This window comes from Hydra viridissima, unplaced genomic scaffold (assembly GCF_058129835.1).
Source record: "Hydra viridissima isolate aposymbiotic clone 2 unplaced genomic scaffold, HvirCarnegie_v1 scaffold_3, whole genome shotgun sequence".
Taxonomy (NCBI): domain Eukaryota; kingdom Metazoa; phylum Cnidaria; class Hydrozoa; order Anthoathecata; family Hydridae; genus Hydra; species Hydra viridissima.
Window position 1 is genome coordinate 1375578 of NW_028324302.1, and position 21298 is coordinate 1396875.

Sequence of the window (21298 nt, forward strand, 5' to 3'; positions counted from 1 at the left end):
GCTCTACCTAAAAAGAAACAATTTTTTTATGTATTCATAAGAGCTGCTTTTTAAATTACATACTATAAACTTATCAGCTACAACAATGTATCATACACAAAGCAAATGGTATAGTATATCTGAAATTAACAATCCTACTTGATCATTTCATATTTTTTATGTGATCAAGCTTCAGAACCATGGCTGACTAATTATGTTAAAGTAAAAAGTAATTTTGCAAATTGATACCCAAAAGAAAGGAAAGATACATTTATAAGATAAAACTAACTTACCAATTCTCATTTGACTAAACCATTCAGCTGATATAGGTTTTAAAAAACTAGAACTTTCATCTGTTTGTTTGAAAGCAACTGATAACGAATCGAGAATATAACCTTCACACATGAGCGCCTCAATATAGTACTTGTTGTTTGCTTTTAAAAAGATTTTTGCAGATTTTTGTTCCTGTCTAAAATAAAATACCAAAAATATTTCTCATCCAAGTTCGTGCCATTACTTTTATAGTTTCACAAAATCTGTAAAAATAGTTTTAAAATGAACTACAGTCTCATCAAAAGTAAATCTAACTTCGTGCATGTGTAAAGAGAATAATATGGAAACCTTCAATAACGTGAGTTTTATTGAAAGGTTTTTCCTTTAAGATTTATTATAATTATTCGTTATGATTTGAAGTTATTAGTTACTTGTTATAATCATTTACCATTAACTCTTCTAACTCTCCATTATCACAGCATGGCAATAACTTATGTAAATACAAGAAGAATTTTAACTAGCACGTTTATTCGATAACTCCAATTTTGATTGTGTTCTATCAGAAATGGAATAAACATTGGTATATGGTACTCAAGTACTGTTTTAAAGTTGAACATGAGCATTTTCATTAAGATGAAAATATAAATGTTAATTGAATTGCCAAGAGCAACTGGAGAATTAAAAATAATCTTGTAAGATTGTTGCTTCAAATAATAAGAACTATTTGAAGAGATTCTATATTTATTTACTAACAAACAAATAAGCTAATAAAAGTAGAATTTAAAGTTATGATTTAGATCTGAAATTTAAAATAGCAATTTAGAAACTAATATATAATCATTGAGAGTTAAAAATACAAGCTTTACTTAATTTTAAAGCTTACATGGTATGAAACCAGTTGTTCAGTATCCTTACAAAACCTATAAGTTTGGAAACAAGAGAAAAGCTGTAAGCAGACAGTGAGAACAGAATATAACTGTGCAAAATAATTTTTCAATAAAATTAATATCTTTGAATAAAATAATATATCACACACTACTTATAAAGAACTTTTTTTTCTCCAATTATTCATTTGGTAAAAACCTAAATAAAATTTTTAAATTTGTCTTTATGGTTTTTAATACCTAGTTAAGATTTTGAAACAAAAAGGTGTTTAAAACACTGCACATAAAACAAATAGAAAAAAGTTAAAGGTTAAAGCTAAGTAAAAAACCAGTTTATCAAAATAGCTTAGAAACAGTTTCAAGCTTTTATATTTTCTCAATATACTTTACATTTAGTTGCTTTAACTACATCGAACATTTTGCTTACATCTAACAAGCGTTTTTTGCAGTGATTCCACTTGACATTTTATTTGATTATTGAAGATGATATACCATGATTAAACAACAGCTTTCTTCAAGTCTTCCTTATTTTGTAAATGCTCTATTACCTGTTTTTTTAATCTAATATATTCCCTTGGATTCAAATCTGGGCTCTATTGGATTCTATAAAATCTCTATTGGATTCAATTCTGGGCTCTGTGAAGGCCATCCTAATACGTTTATGCTAATTTCATCCAAAAAGATTTTATTTATTTTAGCAGTATATTTTGGATCATTGTCTTAATGAAATAAAAAAACTAATTTCAATCTTAGTTTGTTAGAAAAAGATTTTAAATTTCGTTTCAATATATTGTTATAGAAATCAGCATTCATAGTTTTATCAATAAATTCTAGTTTACCGACACCATTCAACCTCATAAAACTACACTTCCACCACCATGTTTAAATGTTCCTGTCGTGCAACTCAAATCAAATGCTTCACCACTCTTTCGCCAAACTCTCTGAGCACCATCAGATTTTTTTCAATTAAACTTGGATTCATCAGACCAAAGAACTTTTTTCCAAAGTGATGGTGGCATTAAATAATACTTTTTTGCGAAACTCATTCTTCTCTTCATATGATTTTTTGTAAAAAACGGTTTTTTCCAAGCTATACAACCACTTAACCCTGCTTTACGAATGGAATTTCTAACTGAAGTTAGTGAAGTTGTGTTTCCTGTTAAGTTTTTCAGATGATTCACTATATTTTTTGCTCTTTCAAACCAATTTTTTTTAAACATTCTTAAAATTTTTCTTTCGTCCTCGTCTAGTAAGTATTTCAAACGTTTAATATTGTTTGTAATCATTTACAATGGCTCCTACTGTTGAAAATGGAATATTTGTAAGTTCTTCAACTTTTCTATTAGTATTTTTTTGATTAACCAAATCTATAACCAGTTTTCATTGATTGGTATTTAAGTTTATAACTTTGGGTGCCATAATGTTCGATGAACAGAGTTTTTAATGACTTTTTTATCAAAAATAGTATTAATTGCTGAAAATAGTATTCTTGAAATATAAATTTAATAATAAAATTGATATTTTATAAATTAAAAAAATTTTAATCATTCAAAAAAATTAATAAAACAGTTTTTTACAATAAATTTTGCACGTAAATTAACACCTGTTTAAGTAAAAAATCAGAAATTGTATAACAAATTTATTTTCTTTTATTTTTACTTATTAATTATAAATAAGAAAAAGATATAGTAAACTAAAAAAAAAGTTGGTTCAGTTATTTTCATTATTGATCAAATAAAAAGCAAATTTTAGCAAAATAAAATGCAAAAATTACTTTGTACGATTAAATTCTGTTCTCAATGTATTAACTATTCCCACAAAAAGATGCATTCGCCGCTAAAGATGACTTAACTCCAAACTTTTACACAATTAAATTGTTGATAACAACTCTACATTTAATTCAATTTTTGATGATACGCTGGATTATTGTTGTTAAAGAAACATTTAATATCCAAATAAGTTCACATCAAGTTTGTATCTAATAATAAGTAATTGGTTCTCACAACTTTTTCATCATAAAAAAACTCCACGGTCAATTTAAACAGAGTATTTTGATATTGATCATCTCTTATTTTAGGTCTGCCTGAGAAAAGAATATTTCTTGGAAAATCGCTTCGAGCTTTACACAATTATACCATTTTGCGAGATAAACTAATTCTAATATAAAGTTTAAGTAAGATGCTATTTGCAACAACCTCTCCATTTGAGATGAACTATTTATAAACAAAAAACATTAACTTGCGAAAGTTAAAGTACACTGATTCCCAAAACAAAGGATAAAATATAAAAAAGCAAAAGAATTGCTGAGGGAAAAACTTTTCCCTCTTTTAAAAACAGAGTTATTTCCAAAAGTTAGCTTTAAAGAAAGTTAATATTGAACATAGAAGCTTTTTATTTTTAAAAAGTTGATCCAGTACTTGGCTTTTTTTCGAAATTAATATTGCTGCTCGTTCAGGCCATGAGTTAATGATTAGAGCAAGTGGTAGTTGGAAAGAGCACTATATACTGATTAAGACTGGTGGGATATGACAACACACAGCAGTACCTTGAAAATGTCTTTTATTATTACATATAGCCAACACACAGCAGTACCTCGAAAATGTCTGACAACAACTACATATAGCCAAACGTTGTTGTGCTGAACAATCATATTTTCATATCATTTTACATTTTGGGGATGGTTGAGCTTCAAAGCTTTGTTCATTTGGGTCAATTGTTTTTGGTATGACTCCAAGCTTCTTTTAAACAGTTGCACAGAACTAGTTTATTGTCAACAGCATTTTGTTTTGCCTTTAAAGTTGATGCATGCTCGGTTTTTACTTTCTGCGGTTAGGGTGGTCGTAACAAATCGCTTTCCGTCCCCCGTCCCATTTTGATGCAAAAAAAACCCTTCAAACTTTGCTGCAGCTATTTGCACAAAAAAAAACGGCATTTGACGATTTTTGACCGGAATTGATGTTGATCAGCAGTATTCATTTATGCCTTGTTGGCAAAAATGTTGAATAAAATATGTTGCTACACTTCAGTAATATGAGACATAGAAATAATTACAAAAAAAATAGAGTTAATACATAATCCAATTCGATTTAACGCTAAATATGCCATCTTTTATAAATTATTCAAAACATTTTTATATCCACGATTTTGTTAACATAATTGTAAGCATATGTACAATTGTATAATATAATATTGTATGTATAAATTCTTTAGCAAAAGTAACTTAATTTAGTAGTTTCCTGATATTTCATGTAACCTATATCTATTAATTAACTCTGCATATTATATATTTGATATGACACACCCAAGGATCAATTTTGATTTTAGGTAATTAGTAAAAATAGCATTTTTTATTTATAGCATTTAGTGCCTCGCCATAAGTATTTTGTACCTTAGAAAAGATTGGTAAAAATGATAAGGACTACTAGGTTTAAATCTGTTAAAATAAGTAATTTTTTTATATGATATATCTCACCTGTCCCAATGCAAATATTCGACCCAGGATTTCTGACTAATAATATTAGTTTTGTTGCCAGGCTCAATGCCTCCACTTAAATACAAATCACAAAAGTTATCACAAGAAATGTAGAAAGTATAACTCCCATCGCATACTACTTGAAACCATCCTCTTACTCTTTGACAATAATTCTCATCAAAATTTTTAGGTGCATCAAACTCATTAATAAAGTGATAGCCATCCGGATATTGAGGATACTTGAGACTATTTACCAATTTAGAATATGTATATATTTCGTTTGAATTGTCAATGTTTAAGTAAATGTCTCGAATTAAAACGCCAAGATCTGTATTTGAAAAAAAAATGTTAGTGAGGATGATAAGATTCTTAATAGGTAATATTACTTATTATGTGAAATACTAATGCAATATATGCTAATAATATTGCATTAGAATTTCTTTTTATCAAATTTCACATTATTTTTACAGCTCAAGTTTGTATTTCTCCCATATTACTAACCTACCCAGCTAGCACTCCACAATGAAATACCGTTGAAACAACTTTTAAACCCTAAAATCTACCATCTATCGACGTTGAAATAACATCGTGTGCCTGCTGGGTACTTATCTAATTGCTGTAAAAATAAAAACTTATGGGGCAGTAATAGCATAAGAATAGATATTGGATTAATATACATATTAAATAAACTAAACTTATATCCGTTTATGGAGGGATGAGTTTACATACAGATTATTAAACTAATCACGCTGTTTTTTTGGCTTTAATTTATTTGTAATCTGATTATTTAAAAAATTAAAATGACATAAAAAAAGGGTTTTATTTATATACTAGACAAACTATTAAAACTGATAATGAAATAGTTCAATATATTTATAGGCACTCTTTTTTATACAGCTTCTCATTAGTCACAATAGCTTCGAGTTAATCTTTATTTCAAAACTATTTCTAAAAGTTTATTGATATATCTCACACATTTGATAGGTAACAACTTTACCCTTAAAAGTAATGTAAATTACGCAGGTATGTTTTTAGCACATTTAAGTTGGCTGAATCATATTGAGAGAGAAATGCAAATACTTATGATGCTTTCTTTCAAAATGAAATTAATAAAAAATCGTCATCAGTTATTAATGATAATAGGTAAAGCATGATGAATATTTAAAATAACATTTTAACACATTTAGAATTTGATTACTTCAGGCTTGTTGAAAATATAAGTGGGGGCCGAGCAATTTACTGTTAAATCAAAAATATCTTGGGATGTAGAGAGGGGGAAGGGGAGGGAAAAGGGATCGGGAGACGCTAAATAATTGTTTTTTTAAAAATTTGTTTATATTAAAATGAATTTTTCTTACTATGTAATAAAAGTTTACAGATGTACAAAAAAAGAAAAAATAAAAAATAGCAAGTCTCATTAGAAAAAAAACTTGATAAGACAAATATTTTAAATATCATTCAAATTTGTGAGGCCTCAGCAACCTTGAGGCCCACGACGAACCTAATATCAAGTAGAAAAAATTTTACATTTCATTTTTTTTACTTTAAGGAACAAGTTTATCTCGAACCACGAATTAGAAAATCATTTTTGAAAAAATAATTTAGTTCTTTATATTTCTTACATTTTCTTGGATTTAGCAAACTCAGCAATTGACGCAGCAATTGGTTTTTATAAAAATTCTCAAGGTTTTATTTATGCTTTTGAGCAATTCTATGTTAACCCAGAAAAAAACCTAGAAAAACAGAATTCCGCACCTTTCCTCACCAAAATCACTAAAGTTTAGCACAAACGTTTGAAAGCGTAGCTTAAGGCCATACACTTCTTTTTTTCCCAAAGTTCTTATCTGTTTAGAATTTAAAGTGAGTTTAAGTTTATTCGGTTTGGACTAAAAAATGATAGGAAAAGAGCCAAAATTTTTTTCCTTTACACTAACTTCTCAAGGAAATTGTATTAATGCTGTGATGTTGAAATTTGGTACTATAGGAGTTTTAAACTTGAAAAATCCGGATATTATTTTTATATCTTTAAAGTCAAAGCAACATTTTTAAATCCATATTATGCAAAATATAATAAGCTTATGATACAGCATTTAATAAATATTAAGTGTATATCTACTTTGAGGGGAGTTTTTTTGTAACATTTAGTATCGATTGATGTTTGATATAAACATCATACTTTGCAATATTATTAAAATATTAACACTGACTGTATTACCACCGTTTCCCCATCAATCATATTAGAAAACACAACTTAGTGAGTTAATAATTTCTTTTCTTTGTACTATTTACTAGAAAATAAAAGATGTAATATACTTTTTTAAAAAAGAAGAACTCAGTTTTAGTTATTTTGTATAATGTTTGGATTTACTTTACTAAAAGGTACAAAAAGAAAAAAGATTTTAAAAAAGTGTTTAGAAAGTATTGAATATTCAAATGTCTAATTTCTACGGAATTTTTTTTTTTCAAGTTGACTTTGGATAAGTAGTTGCAAACTCTTGTTTTTGGGAAATAAGTTTCATGAGCTCGTCTCGCCTTTACGGCACATAAGTTTGATTAGCTCGTCTCTGTTATCTGAATAAAATTGATTAAAGGTATACCTTAAACATTTTCATTAAAATATTTGGAGATTGCTTATTGAGATAAAATGTGATTACCCAAATTTATACATGGTTTAAAAAATGGACGCGGTTTTATTAAACTGCCAATAGTTTTAGCATAGCTTAAAATGCTTCATTATCTGTTAACTGTTGTCAAAATATTTATGAAAATAGGTAGGCCATATACACTTGAACATACTTTAAAGTCTGATTTTTTAACCTCATTTTTTATACTTTGCGATGTTCAAATATAAAATGATGTATAAAACAATGATTGTTTGCTTGTGCTGGTTGAGTTTTTGTTTTTAAGTTTTTTTATTGTGAATTTGCTACACATCCAAATAGATGAGTTTTCAACACTTTTAGCGTTTTTTTTCTATACCCGCACTGAAGTGTTTGTTTAGTCAGTAAAATTTAAGTGAAAAAATCGCAATTAATTGTTTCATAATGCCAATGGAAGCATATTGGATGAAAAGGAGAGAGAATTAATTGACGCTCAAAAAAGACAGCAGTGGCAATTTGAGAAATTGTACGTAATCTCGGTAGATCCTATATGGTGTTAAGAAAATATACAAAGGATCCAAAAATTATACCACGACCAAACGTAAGGCGAAAAACTTAAAGCTAACAGCCAGAGATGAGCGAAGTATTGTGAATCGAGCTTCAAATTCCTTCATAAAATTTTCGAAGATCAAATTTACATTGGACTTAATGGTTTATAAGAAAATAGCGAGTAAGGTTTTACACACTAGTCACAATATTGTTCTATCAAAAGTAGTAAGAATCCAAATTTTACTCCGACGCACAAAAAGAGGCATTTGAAATTAGCTAAACTGAGCAAGCCTCGAAAAATTGATACGGTAAAATCTAAGTAATTTTTTAAACATTAAGTAAAGAAAACTGGTTGATTTTTATTTTTCAGAAAAGTAAAGTCAAATGATTTTACATTTCTGAACTGCATATGATATTTTCAGATGAAAAGAAGATTAATTGGGATAGTGCTGATGGGTTTACCGGCTATTGGAAAAGTATCCGGAAGGAATTAGAAGAACTTTTCAGGCTATCAAAATTGCCAGAGGTTCAACTGACAATTAAAATACTCAAAATTTTCAGCTAATTAAGCATTTTTATTATATTATTGAAATACTGACTTAATCACTATTTTATGAATACATTATAACAAGTAAGAAAATCAAATGTTTATAAAATATTATTTAATAAAAATGGCATAGTTATTTTGTTAACAAAACAAGTAATAAAATGATTAATTTTCAAAATACTGTACATTATTTTATAGCAACTTATAACGTTATGCAACACTTTTATAAATCACAAACCTATATACTACTTTTTGCAAGTTAACTGACTTTAAATAAATTTGTTATCATTTTGTAGGAATAATTGTATTTGGCTTTCTGGAAATCCTATTTCCCTTTAAAAAATTCTGTAGAAAATGTATAAAACAAAAACCTAATTTAAATTTCTGTTCAAGTAACCGCAAGGCCAAATCAAAATAACTCCTTGAAGTAGATTTTCACTTAATGTTTAAAAAAAGTTGTATAAAAATTTTTTTTTTCACTTACTAGAGCTAAAGTTCTCAATGCACATTGTTTGGCTCATTTTCTCTTTCATTTTTAGCCAAAACCGAAAAACTTCTCTCGCTGCAAGTGTAGAAGCTCCTTTTATCAGGATCAAAAACTATGTTTTTTTTTTCAACACTTCATTAACCTTATCTACATCATTCAAAAATATACAGAAAATTGATTCACCTCATGAAAATAAAAAAAAAACTGTTGATTATCATATTGTTAAAGATGACATTTTATATAATGTGAGAAAATAGTTTTGTTGTGAAAAAAATTTTCACAATTTGGTTTCATTCTTTCAAATTATTCTTCTAAAAGTATAAAACTTGTATAATCATATATGATGCTGTTATAAAAACAAAACAAAAAAATTAAAAAAATGAGTTTCATCTTTAAAAAGCATGTTCTGGTAAGAAAACTTTTGATATGAATAATAGAATACTTTTGAAATGAATAACAGAATTCAATGCTTGTATACTGTTCATGCTTCTCACGGCAACTAATCTAAAATTTATTAGAAGCATAATAATCACAAATAGTTTCAACTTATTTTAAATAACCTGAAATATGTTAATTATTATGGTGATTGTGATTATAAATGCTATTACTTTGTTAAAAATACTTATCTTTCTTTTGCAATATGCAAGTTGAAGTGTTTTGTGCAGTCTCATGTACCATCATTGTCTGAAGATAAGTGGAATGCTTATCAATCTGGTGGTTTTAATGTCTGGTTTTGTTGAAAACAGGTTAGATCTAATTCATTCCCTACCTTAAATCCAGGTATTAATATTCCAATCTCAGTCATTTGACATCAAAAGTATATCATACAATATATTACAAGTAACAGTTTGCACAAATGAAGTTTTGTATAAAATATTTAGGTAAAACATGGAAAATATTTAAAGGCATTTTTACAAAAATCTCAACTTTAATCCTCTAAGCTTTCCTCTTAAAAACTGCATGTCCAATTTGCATAAATTGTTTACCAAATAAACTTAAATATTTTCAAAAGCATAGTTTTTTTTTTGATATTTACAAGGTCGAAATTATAAAAAATATGATTCTTTATTCTTCATTTTGAAAATCTTTGTTTAGGATGAATATGTTAATAACCATGTGCTAAAAACTCAAATCTTAAATGCTTGAAGTTAATGAAAGAGTATGGTCTATTGTTAAATTGCTCCTTAATTCAACTTAGTAACTCTGACCAGTGTTGTGCAAACTATAGTCCCAGATTTGTAGTACAAAATTTTTGAGGTGTATTAATTCAAACAGTTTATATGACAATAAAAAAGTCTTTTCTTCCAAAATCTTAGAGAGAACTTCATTTTTACTAGTGACGATAAATAAAACATCGATTGTTAATCCAGAAGTCGCGGAAAATATATACACAAATATGGGACAGAAAGAGTTTGCACACCAACTGAGTTATTTATAACTTCCCCAATAGAGCCCAGTTAGTTAAAAGCTCAAATAAGAAGAAAAACAGAACTTATGATAATGACCAAAGACTTAAGAAAGTACTTATGAGCTAAAACTTTAATACTGACCTTTTCCTTTGCTGGTTATATTTATACTTGTAATAAAACCAGTGACTGGTTTGTTCTGTGAGTTAAAAGCATATACTTTAACATCCTCAAATACTCTGGAAGTGTTATCAATTATAGAATGAACAATTTTCTCATTTATACTAATAGAGCAATTATAACGGAGATTATCAACGTATAAGTGAGATATATTTATCAGTTTATCAGCTTCAGAATTAAATCCAATCCAAAAATTTAAACCATTATTTGTTGAATTAATATAAGGGTCTGCGTTTGACGTAAACCATAATCCAAACACCCTATTTCCATCTTTGGAAATGAAATCAATAATGTTGTACTCAGAACTATAAGATACATTGGTCACTTTAAACGAAACAAAATAATTTGCATGAAGGGCCTTCAACGTTGTGATATAGTTCGGCTTTAATATGCCAAGCTTTCCAGGCAAAATAACTGCATCTATAAAGAATAGCCCATTATATGAAACTTTAAATATTGAAGTTATTAAAGAATATTGAAATTATCTAAAGAAAGTTAAAACTTGAAGAGCTTAATTTAGAGCTTTATTAAAAAAAATTGTGTCCTCATGCTGCAAACCACTTTAAATTGCTCCTATATTTGAATAAACTCTCTTTCTCTCATTTACACAACATTTCACATTTTAAAGAAAAATATTAATTTTTTGTTTCTTTTTAGGGGCAAAGAAACGTTATAAACATCTGGGTAATTGAATTTCCAGAAACCTTGTCTTTTTCGTATCACTTTTATACAACAGGAACATAAATAAGTCTATTTATTTTTGTACGCTTAAAAGTTAAAGCGGCTGCCTTGAAATTTGAATGCAAGAAAGCAATTTTTGCACTTTATTTTTTGATAACTCTTTTGTGATGCAAGGTGACATTCATTTTAATTCATATGTTTCAGAGAAAACAAATAGGCAATCATATTACTTTTTCAAAAATATCTTTCCAAAAAAACTAAAACTCATCATCATATCTAATTGGGTGTCGCTTTAAAATTAGGATAAAGTTCAATATGAAGTAGCAGCCGTTTATTTTTACATTATATTACAATTTTTAAGAAATCATATATGAATTTTCTTATTTCTACTGGTTAACACATTTTCTTTGTTTAAAATTAAACTTTTTAAAACTACCACTTTATTAATTAAAAGGGAAATAAATTCGCTTTTAAATTACAAAAAAGATTTCAAAATGGAGTCAGTAGTCCTTAAAGCATTTCAAAAACCCTATACAAATGCTACATTTTTTGCAAATAAATCAGTTAATTTAACTGTTAGTTTTTTTTTTAAATGTGGTTATCGTATTGTAATGTAAAGCACAAACCGTACTTCGGAAGTAACAGTGCCTCAACTTTAAAAAGTAATTTAAGGTAATTATTGAAAAACAATTGTCGATCATTTTATCATAATTTTTAAAAATGTTACTGTAATTTTAAAGCATTATATGATGCTCCATTATTATACCTACTAAAGAAAAAATTATGTTCATTATTCCATAAAAAAGAAATTTTTTTAGAGAGTAACTCATTAATTATTTAACGATCATCAGTGTGACTCTTTTATCCCCTGGGCGCGACTTTTAAGTAGGCTGCAAATACTTTATTGTAACAAAAATATAAAAAATAGTAAAAAAAAAATACAGTTAAGCACTTACATTGAAAAGTTTTGTTAATAAGCACCATAGCAACCTTATAAGAAAATAAAAACCATTTCAAACTTTTTAGTCATGTTATTAGTATCTTTATGATTCATTTAAAAATATTAAATTTGACTAATCTAATAAACTCAGTGGCGTTATCATGCAACTGCATGTGGGTTTTTTTCTTAATTTAACGACTAAATTCTTGCATAAATATACCTAAAATTAATTGCGTGATTGATAAACTGTTCTAATGTAACCCTACAATTAGATGTTAAACTAAAAATGACGTTTGATAATATTGTGAATAACTTAATAACTGTAGGTATTAAATAGTTCGCGAAATAATTATAAGACTATGACTTAGGACTCATAAATTCGTTGTTAAGTTGCAATTGAATAATTTTTGGAGAAAGAAATTCTCCTAGTATTGAATAAGCTTAATCAAACTAAAACAATCTGGCTTGATTCGATTGAATATTATCTTTGATTCGATTTAAAATCAATGTTCTAAGCGAGATACCTTAAATAACTTAATAAACAAGATTAACAGTAAATACTACTTATTTTTATGTTAAGTTTTATGGTTTTGGTTTAAATTATTTAATTTGAAATTTAATTTTATTTAAAACTGCTTTTATAATAATTTCAATTTCTTTAATTGCCGGATCAAAGATATACATTTTTTTTTTCTTTTCATTAAGCGCTCCTCAGCAAATGTTCAAGAAATGACTGAAAGTAACGCCGAGAGTGAAAAACTACCTTTTTCTCAGAAAAAAAAAATGTAATAACAGTTTTTGGCATGATCAGGGAGTACGTAGCAGCAATAAGAAGATATATCGGAGTTAAACTCGAGATTATAAAAACGAAGCAAGGTTAGAAGTTCCAAACACGAAAATCAAAAAAAACGTGCCTTTAACACTTGGTTGTTGATTTTCGCGTTTGAAACTAGTTATTTGACTTATTCATTTTTACTTACGGAAAATAATTTGCTTTTCATATTGCAATTAGAAGAAAAATTTACTTGTCTTATTCAACTTTATCTTTAAAAATTTTAAACTAAACTATAAAGTTATAAATGAAAAAAAAAAAGGTTTTAAATAAAAACTTTCGTACCAGAATCAAAAAGTCCTCAAACATTTTATTTAATTAATAAAAAAGTTTTATCTTTAATACCCATCTGCTGTAAGTTGGCTCGACTATACTTTTCTTCATTCAATAAACATTTTTTGCTGAAGACCTGAAACATTTATTTGATGTTTGTTACAACTTAATACAAAATTTAAATTTTAAAGAAAGATTTTTCAAAATGATTTTTCAAAGTTTTTTATGTTAAATGTTACTGTTTCATGAGAGAAATTTAAAAAAAAAGGAGCTTTAGTAGATTTTTGGTCGAAATAAAAAACAGCTTAGTATTTATTACAATAAGAGGTTCTTTATTGATTGTATCTATTTCTTGTGTTTACTCATTTGATCATTTTTAGTAACTTTAAATAACAATTTTGTTGGCAACCATTTTTTTGTTATTTTAATTTCACAAAAATGGTTTCTCTCAAAATGATTACGGGAGAGAGGGGCAGTTTAGGACAGGGGTAGTTTAGGACATTGCGAGTAATCCAAAAAATACTAACTCTTCAACAAAGTTAAATATATTCGTCGACTGAAAATACTTTCACACGTTAGCATCATAGGATTTTTTTCTCAAAGGCAGTCAGGTAGCTTTCCTTCAAACTTTTTGTAGTTTTTGATATTTTTTCTGATTTTTTTAATTTTTAAGTGTAAGGATTTACAAAGAAATTTACTCCACTCATGGAATTATTTTTTGCATTTTTAGTGAAAGGGATATTTTCTGCGACGTAAATAAAAAACTCAACGATAAAACATAAATTCTTCACAAAAAAATTGTGGAATGTTTCCTGAGACCAGGGTTGAGGCAGCATTGAACGATTTTCACGGGGCACATTAGGACGTGTTGGGCGGATCTTTACAAACTTATCTTCAAATAAAATTATAATACGAGTATTTTAAGTAAGTTTAAAAATGGTGCGCAATTAGAAAAAGAAATGTGAAAGATTTATAAACGAGGAAAATTTAAAAACTGCAGTTAAACATGTTTTTGATAAAACAATGAAGTTAAGAGAAGCTGCAGGTGTATTTGGGTACTCTAAAAGTACGTTAGCTTACAGAATAAAAATGCTCAGAAATAATAGAAAATCGAAAAGTAATAACTTTTCAACCAAATATTCTGTTAATCAAGTAATTACTAATGCAGAAGAAGCTATGCTAGAAAATTATATGTTGAGATCATCACAAATAAATTATGGTTTATTTTATTACCAAGCTAGAATTTTAGCATGAATATAGTAATGCTTTGAAAAAATGTCCTGAACTATGGCGCCAAAATAAAATTGCTGGCATTAAATGGATAAAAGGATCTATGATAAGACATAAAAAGCTTTCTCTTCGCAAACCAGAAAATACAAGTCTATCAAGAGCAACTAGTCAAATTGTAAACGAAAAGCAATCCGTCAAAATGTAAACGAAATTCAAATCAACTTAAAAAGATTACTCTGTAAGTCAAAATGTTCTCCAGAACGCAAATTTAATATAGACGAAACAAGTGTCTTGACTGTTGTGCAAGCACCAAATGTCATAGCTCAGCGTGGTCAAAAGTAAGTTGGTCAAAGTTTCTCAGCTGAAAGAGGGCAGCCTGTAACTATGTGTGCTATTATTAATGCAATTTGAAACACTATACCACCCGTTTTTTATTTATCCTAGAGCAGGATTTCAAGAGCGTATACTAACAGGAGGGCCTAATGGTTGTGTTGGATTTGCTAACAACCCCAGTAGTGGATGGATGACAGGAGAACTTTTTATATATGTGGTTTTACATTTAAAGTTTCATTAAAAATGCAATAAATAAAACAAGATTTTTTTATCACTAGATAACCACGAAAGCAATAGTACAATTATTGCAATCAGCTTATGCAGAGAAAATGGAATTGTTTTACTCACATTCCCACCACATTGTACACATAGACTTCAACCTCTTGATGTTTCAGTATTGGGTCCTTTTAAACAAAAACTTTCTGTATCTCAAAATTACTGGTTGTTAAAACACCCAGTGTAGTAACCCCTGCATATAATAGCTCATTTGCACCAAATGATAATACTGCAGGGTTCATAAAATGTGGTATTTTTCCTTTTTCAAAAAATACATTTACAAATGAAGATTTTGACTATTCAGAGGTAACAAACCGAAGCCTTAATGACATCTCTCATCAATCGAGTAACAATGACAATAATAAAAAAAGCTTTGTAGATTTTAAAATTTCAAATGTTAGAGATCATTCTATAGTAAAATCCTTTCAAGCTACTGTGCCAAATAATGAGTCACTTAAAAACTCAACTGATGAGCTGTCACACCCATCTGCACCAGTTTTATCTCCTGAAATGATTAGACAATACCCAAAAGCACCTCTAAGAAGTAAAAGGTCAAGAGGCAGAAAAAAAGGAAGATCAAGAATTTTAACAGACACGCCAGAAACACCACCAAAAACAGGATCTATAGCTTAAACAAAACAGAAAATATTCAACAAGCGTATTCACCCCTCAAAAAAATTACTGCTACAGTGTCTAGCTCTACCTGCATGCACAATAAAAGTAATTCTTGTTTGAAAAATAAGTGTAAATTTTAAAGACAAGGCTGTTGTATACACAGATTAATTGAAAACAGGTGCATTAAATCATGGAGATTTGTGTTTAATCCAATGTGCTTCAACAGTTAACAATGCAACACCAGCTTTGCAGAATTGAAGAAATAAATGGAAACATTGGGTTATTAATTTGTTGAATAAAAGTAGGATTTAATATATTTTACTTTCCTAATATACAAAATAAGTGGGCGGTGCCAAATGCAGAAGTCTTCGCTAAACTTTCTATGCCAAACAATGCAGGAAGCATTTCAAGAGATTCTGGTATAATATTCAAATTTGGTTTTTCTTTATTTAAACTTGGTTGAATGTTATGAATTCTCTCAATTTGAACAAAAAGAAACTTTTCATGTTTATCTACATCCATTTTATATTCACACTCTTTTTTTTTTATTAATGTTTTTTTATTAACAAGAGTGATATGTGATTGAATAGAATTTTCATTTTAGTTTAATTGTATATACAAAAAAACTTGGTTTGAGATTTTTATAAGAATAAGTGTTACTCCTCATAATTCTGTTGATTCTGTTATGGTTAATAATTACTGCTAAACGAAAAAATTAGGTTTTAAGAAACATTCCTTGTCTTTTTATTATATTTCCTAACCTGCCCCAACATTGTCCTAAACTACACCCTCTTTGGGGTAGTTTTGGACAATGGGTAGCTTCGATTTTAAGAAAACAACTATAATTTATTTGAACTAGCTCGACTTTGTTTTTTTTTGAAGAACAAATACCTAAATTACCTTTTTCAGCAAAAAACTCAATTTTTTGTCAAACAATACGAAATCTGTAATATGTTTTTAAAAAATTGTCCCAATGTGCTCCCCTCTCCCCTATTTTGTCAGCAGAGATTTTTGTAAAACTTATTGAAAAGTTTTTAAAATGTATTTAACAAGTTACAGTGCCAAATTCTGGAAAGGTTTCCATTTTTTATAAGCATTATTTTTTGTAAAAACGAAAAAAGATTATTAATAAAAAGTTTTTCATTTAATAAACTTTATCATCTCATCTTTTTTTCAATTTATATAAATTAATCAAAACTTCAAACACAAAATAAGAATTCCAGCAACAAATTTATATAGGAACTTATTAAAAAGTCACATTTTAATAATTGATTTCCAATCTTTCTGTCAAAAAACCGACAAATACTCTATTATGTTTAAAATTTGACTCAGTGAGTCAAACTAAAACAACCTCACATTATTAAAACCTCGTTTTCTGGTTCATTGTCCGATTGATACTAAAAATAATTGAAAAATAATATACACTTTCTCATCCTCCAAAATGTTTTCTTTTGCTTTAATAGGTGCACAACTAGACTAAGTTTATAATCTACAGTCCAATGTCTTTCTCTTTTTGCTATCTTTCTGAAAAAAACGAGAAAACATTAAAATGTTGGTATATTTTTCCTATTTTCTAATAATTTATGATTTGAAAGTTTGTGATATGCAGAAAATTTAAATAAACTTACATGTTGTTTACTCTGCTGCAATGATAATTTTTCGACTTTTATAAACTGTTACAACGTTTTTATAAACAGCTAAAACTTCAAAGTGTTTTAAAACAATTATGCATCAATGAAAAATTTTTTTTTGGTTAAATTAACGGAATTTTTACTTCGCGTAACTTTTTTTCTGCTGTCTTTTTTACTACATTAAAAGTTATTCCAAGAGTTGCTATCTGTTAAATATGTCAAAGACATGTTTTCTGTCTATAAAAAATACAATCTATTAACATAATTTGAAATAAATTTATGTCTGTGAAAATTTCTGCCGACATAAAATGTCTATATACATGTTTTGACACAATTTTACTTCTAAAATATTATTTAAAAGCAGCACCAACGCTAGCTTGAAAGTGTTTACATCGATTTAAAATCTCCCGTCCGCTTAATGGTGAGCCAATTAGTTATATATTTAGAGTATTAGACAACGTTGCACCAGACATTTCGTTGTAAGTGATGCATAACGGGAAAGCTTCGTTCAATTGAACCTTTAGGTAATCTTTTAACTAAAACAACTTTTTTTGTATTTGTATCACACACACACAAACACACACAAACACACACACAGAGGTTGCAAAAAAGAAAGCAATTAAGCTTATTTTTATTTCATGACATACAATAAAAATATAAACAACATTTTCAACATTTTTTGGTATTCTTTGAAATCTATTTACAGATTAAAAACTAATTCAATAATAATTAACATATAAAAACTGATATCAATAAACGAACATTGTGTAAATAACTCGATATCAATAAACGACACTCGGTATTTATTGACTTCTTTTTTTTCACCACGAAAAACCCTATGCTAAAGGGGTTTCTAATAGAACCCTTTCAAAAAACCTTTTTTACACACCAAAAGGTTTTCTAGTGGTAGAAAATCATGTTAGGAGATATAGTAGGAAAAAAAAATGAAGATGGAATCGTTGTATCAAAATGGAAAGATAAACAAGAAGTGTTGATGTTGTCTACGTATCACAGATTGGATAAAGTAAGTACAGGTAAGTAAGACACAATTTACTAAGTATGAAAATGTTAACAGCAACAACAACAGCATTAAAAAAATAAAATTAAAAACAATTTACTAAGTATGAAAATGTTAACAGCAACAACAACAGCATTAAAAAAATAAAATTAAAAAAATAACAATAAAAAAGCAACAATAAAAAAACAACAATAAAAAAACAACAATAAAAAAACAACAATAAAAAAACAACAATAAAAAAACAACAATAAAAAAACAACAATAAAAAAACAACAATAAAAAAACAACAATAAAAAAACAACAATAAAAAAACAACAATAAAAATGAAAACAAAAATCATTTTCATGTAATATATATTTTCTGTTAATAGGTTTGAATGTTGTTTTAAAGATTATAATTTTCATTTAACACATTCTAGTGAACTCTTTTAATTTCTAATACAATCCTAAGAGATGCTTGAGCGTATTCGAAACTATGGGTGGACGTCAAGAACTTAATATTGAGAAAGGTTGCTAATATAAAGGCTGATCATCATTTTATATATTTTTTCTTCTTAGAAAAAGAACATGAGCAAAAAAATGTTTGAGATTTTTCTCCTAAAATTTTTATATATATACACATATTAAATAGTAATAGCTATTAAACTTACTTATATATTACATGAAACATAAGGTTTAATTTTAGATGATTGTTTTTAGCATCTTGTTTAAATCATTATACAAGCATGTCTAACATTTATTTCTTGTTTAGATCCTACCCAGCTTTTTGTAGATTTTTTAAGATTTCGTAAGTATAAGTCACATAAATATTGGGTTTATTAATTAAAAAAACATTTACATAATCACAAAGAGAAAATAGTTAAAATTAAGTAAATATAAATAAAACATTTATAATATCTTCCTATATATAGAAACACTTAAAAAACTTAAGTTAATGTTCTTTACTTATTGTATACTTATCTTTATCTGTGTTTATTGTTTACATAAGTTTATAACCATTCCTAATTTTAGCTTGTTGCTTATAAAAATGTCTTTATATTTGAATAGTTATATTTTCATTGTTTATTTTCATTTTTTTAGTATAGTTGTTGCACCTTAAGCAGAACAGCTTTAACGATTGTTGCATTTGTAACTTGATGTTGACAATTTCAAATTATATTGTGTAAAATTTTTTTAACATTTTTAGTCGAATCTACACGGCCTACTGCTGGTAAGTTTGTATCAGTTTGTATATGTTATTTATTATTGAATTAGTTTTTAATCTGTGAAGAGATTTCAAAGAATACCAACTTCAAAGTCATTATTTTGAAATATTTATTTTTTATTACAAATTTTGAATTTTAGTTACATCCTCGTCTTCAACAAATGGTAAGTTTAATAACTATTACTATTTAATATGTGTATATATTTTTGACGATTGCAATATAAATTTTTTATTAAATAATTTTTTACCTTAGTTCCTTCTACATCTGCTATAAGTGGAATGTGTACAAATTTTTACCTTTCATTATGTTTATGCATATCTTGGCAATTACAGTATTTATTTTTAATTACAACTTTGATAACCTATAGTTACATCTTCATTGGCTACAACGACTAGTAAGTTTAAAAACTATTATTTGCAAACATGTACACACCTTTCCTATAAATTGTAAATTTTTATAAAAACTTTTTTTATCTTTAGTTACATATGCACAACCTTCTGCTGGTAAATTTATGATTTAGAAATGTTTCTGAATGATTATTCAATTTATGTTTCTATTTATATACATTATTTAATGGATTAGTATTGTGTTATCCCTCAAAGTGCAGTAGAATGAAATGACCAATCTCATTAACATTTTTTGAGATATCATAGATTAATATGTTGTTCATATTATTTATTCAGCCTATCACTTTCACAATTAATTTTTTTATGTTAAATTTTACATAATGCTTTTAAGTACTAATCCACTACAACTAGTAAGTTTAAAAACTATTATTTGCAAATATGGTACAGCAAGTTGTGTAGCTTGCAAAACATTTTTGATAGACAGCTCTGGCTTACCTTCACGTGGTGTCTATTGTTAAAAATGATTTATTTAGTTTCATTATTGGAATTTTAAATAATATCATTTACTAAAAGCCAAGACATAAATTTGTTATATTTTGTATTTTAAAAATTTTTTAAATTTATTTTATCTTTGGCTTATTTTTAGGGTGGATACTCCAACTTGCATCTTGTAATGTGGTAAGATTTGTAAAGTTATGTCTCTCTTTTTAAGTAAACACAATTTAAAAACATTTTCAAACTTAAATAAGAATTAGAGGGGGGAATTTCGGCGTAGCATATGCCCCTTCCCTAACTAACATAGTAAAATAATCTTGAATACTTATTTCTCTTTTTCCATAAACTCTATTTAAAACCTTTATTCATATATATTTAAAAAAAATATTTTTGATTGGATAAGACTGGGCGGGGGGCGGGGGCGGGGCGTTAAGCGTGGCACATGCCCCGCCCCGAATGTCAATTTATACACCACTTGTATATGATGTACAGTAAGAAAATATAATTTAAACTTTTTAACACAAAATATAATAAGAGTTTTTTAGGTTTAAATATGTTTAAGAATGTAACATTTCACTACGAGGGTGTTAAAACATAACAAAGACGTCCACCCTTTAATCTAAAAAAGATCACTAATATTTGGAAATGGAATGGAAGCAAATTAGATTAACTTTTTGTGTATAAAGATAACATATTTTATCAGAAAAACACTCTTTCGTGTGAAAAACTTGTATTTTTTAAGGTTACGATGGTGTTCCAGATTTTAACATTGTTATAATCTTATAGCTATAAGTATAGCTATAAGATTATAACAATGTTAAAATCTTATCCGAAAGCAAACTCTGGATTTGTGTTGGCAAAACTATGTATCGCCATGTGTTTACCGAAGCTGGCATGCTGATTTAAAAAATATCCACAACGAAGCGTTTCGCCGTTTTTCAGCCAACGGCGGTAAGCCAACACAAATTGAGATAACGTTCCATCATCGTTTAGCCAGCAGCGACAATCCGCATTAGGCATCCGCTGAAAGCATATTTGCTGGGATT

At 27.6% G+C, this 21298-nt stretch overlaps 1 protein-coding gene and 2 long non-coding RNA genes across 3 annotated transcripts in view; 2 read left to right on the forward strand and 1 right to left on the reverse strand.

The window, feature by feature from the left end:
• The window catches only part of LOC149890540 (uncharacterized), a 45740-nt gene extending 32517 nt beyond the window's left edge, over window positions 1-13223 (reverse strand). The window contains exons 1-5 of the mRNA XM_090081151.1: window positions 13116-13223; window positions 12015-12048; window positions 10342-10797; window positions 4609-4936; window positions 273-448 (exon numbers count right to left, since the gene is read on the reverse strand). Coding sequence (XP_089937277.1) covers window positions 273-448; window positions 4609-4936; window positions 10342-10797; window positions 12015-12048; window positions 13116-13139 — 1018 coding nt within the window. The 5' untranslated portion in view covers window positions 13140-13223. The remainder of the gene's footprint in view (window positions 1-272; window positions 449-4608; window positions 4937-10341; window positions 10798-12014; window positions 12049-13115) is intronic.
• A 170-nt stretch (window positions 13224-13393) lies between these two features.
• On the forward strand, window positions 13394-16287 carry LOC149890542 (uncharacterized). The gene is made up of 2 exons (XR_016450990.1): window positions 13394-13714; window positions 13834-16287. It is a non-coding gene; the product is annotated as an uncharacterized LOC149890542 (long non-coding RNA).
• Window positions 16288-18928: 2641 nt separating this feature from the next.
• On the forward strand, window positions 18929-20656 carry LOC149890543 (uncharacterized). The gene is made up of 6 exons (XR_016451081.1): window positions 18929-18992; window positions 19392-19415; window positions 19550-19573; window positions 19663-19804; window positions 19890-19913; window positions 20404-20656. It is a non-coding gene; the product is annotated as an uncharacterized LOC149890543 (long non-coding RNA).
• Window positions 20657-21298: the final 642 nt, after the last annotated feature.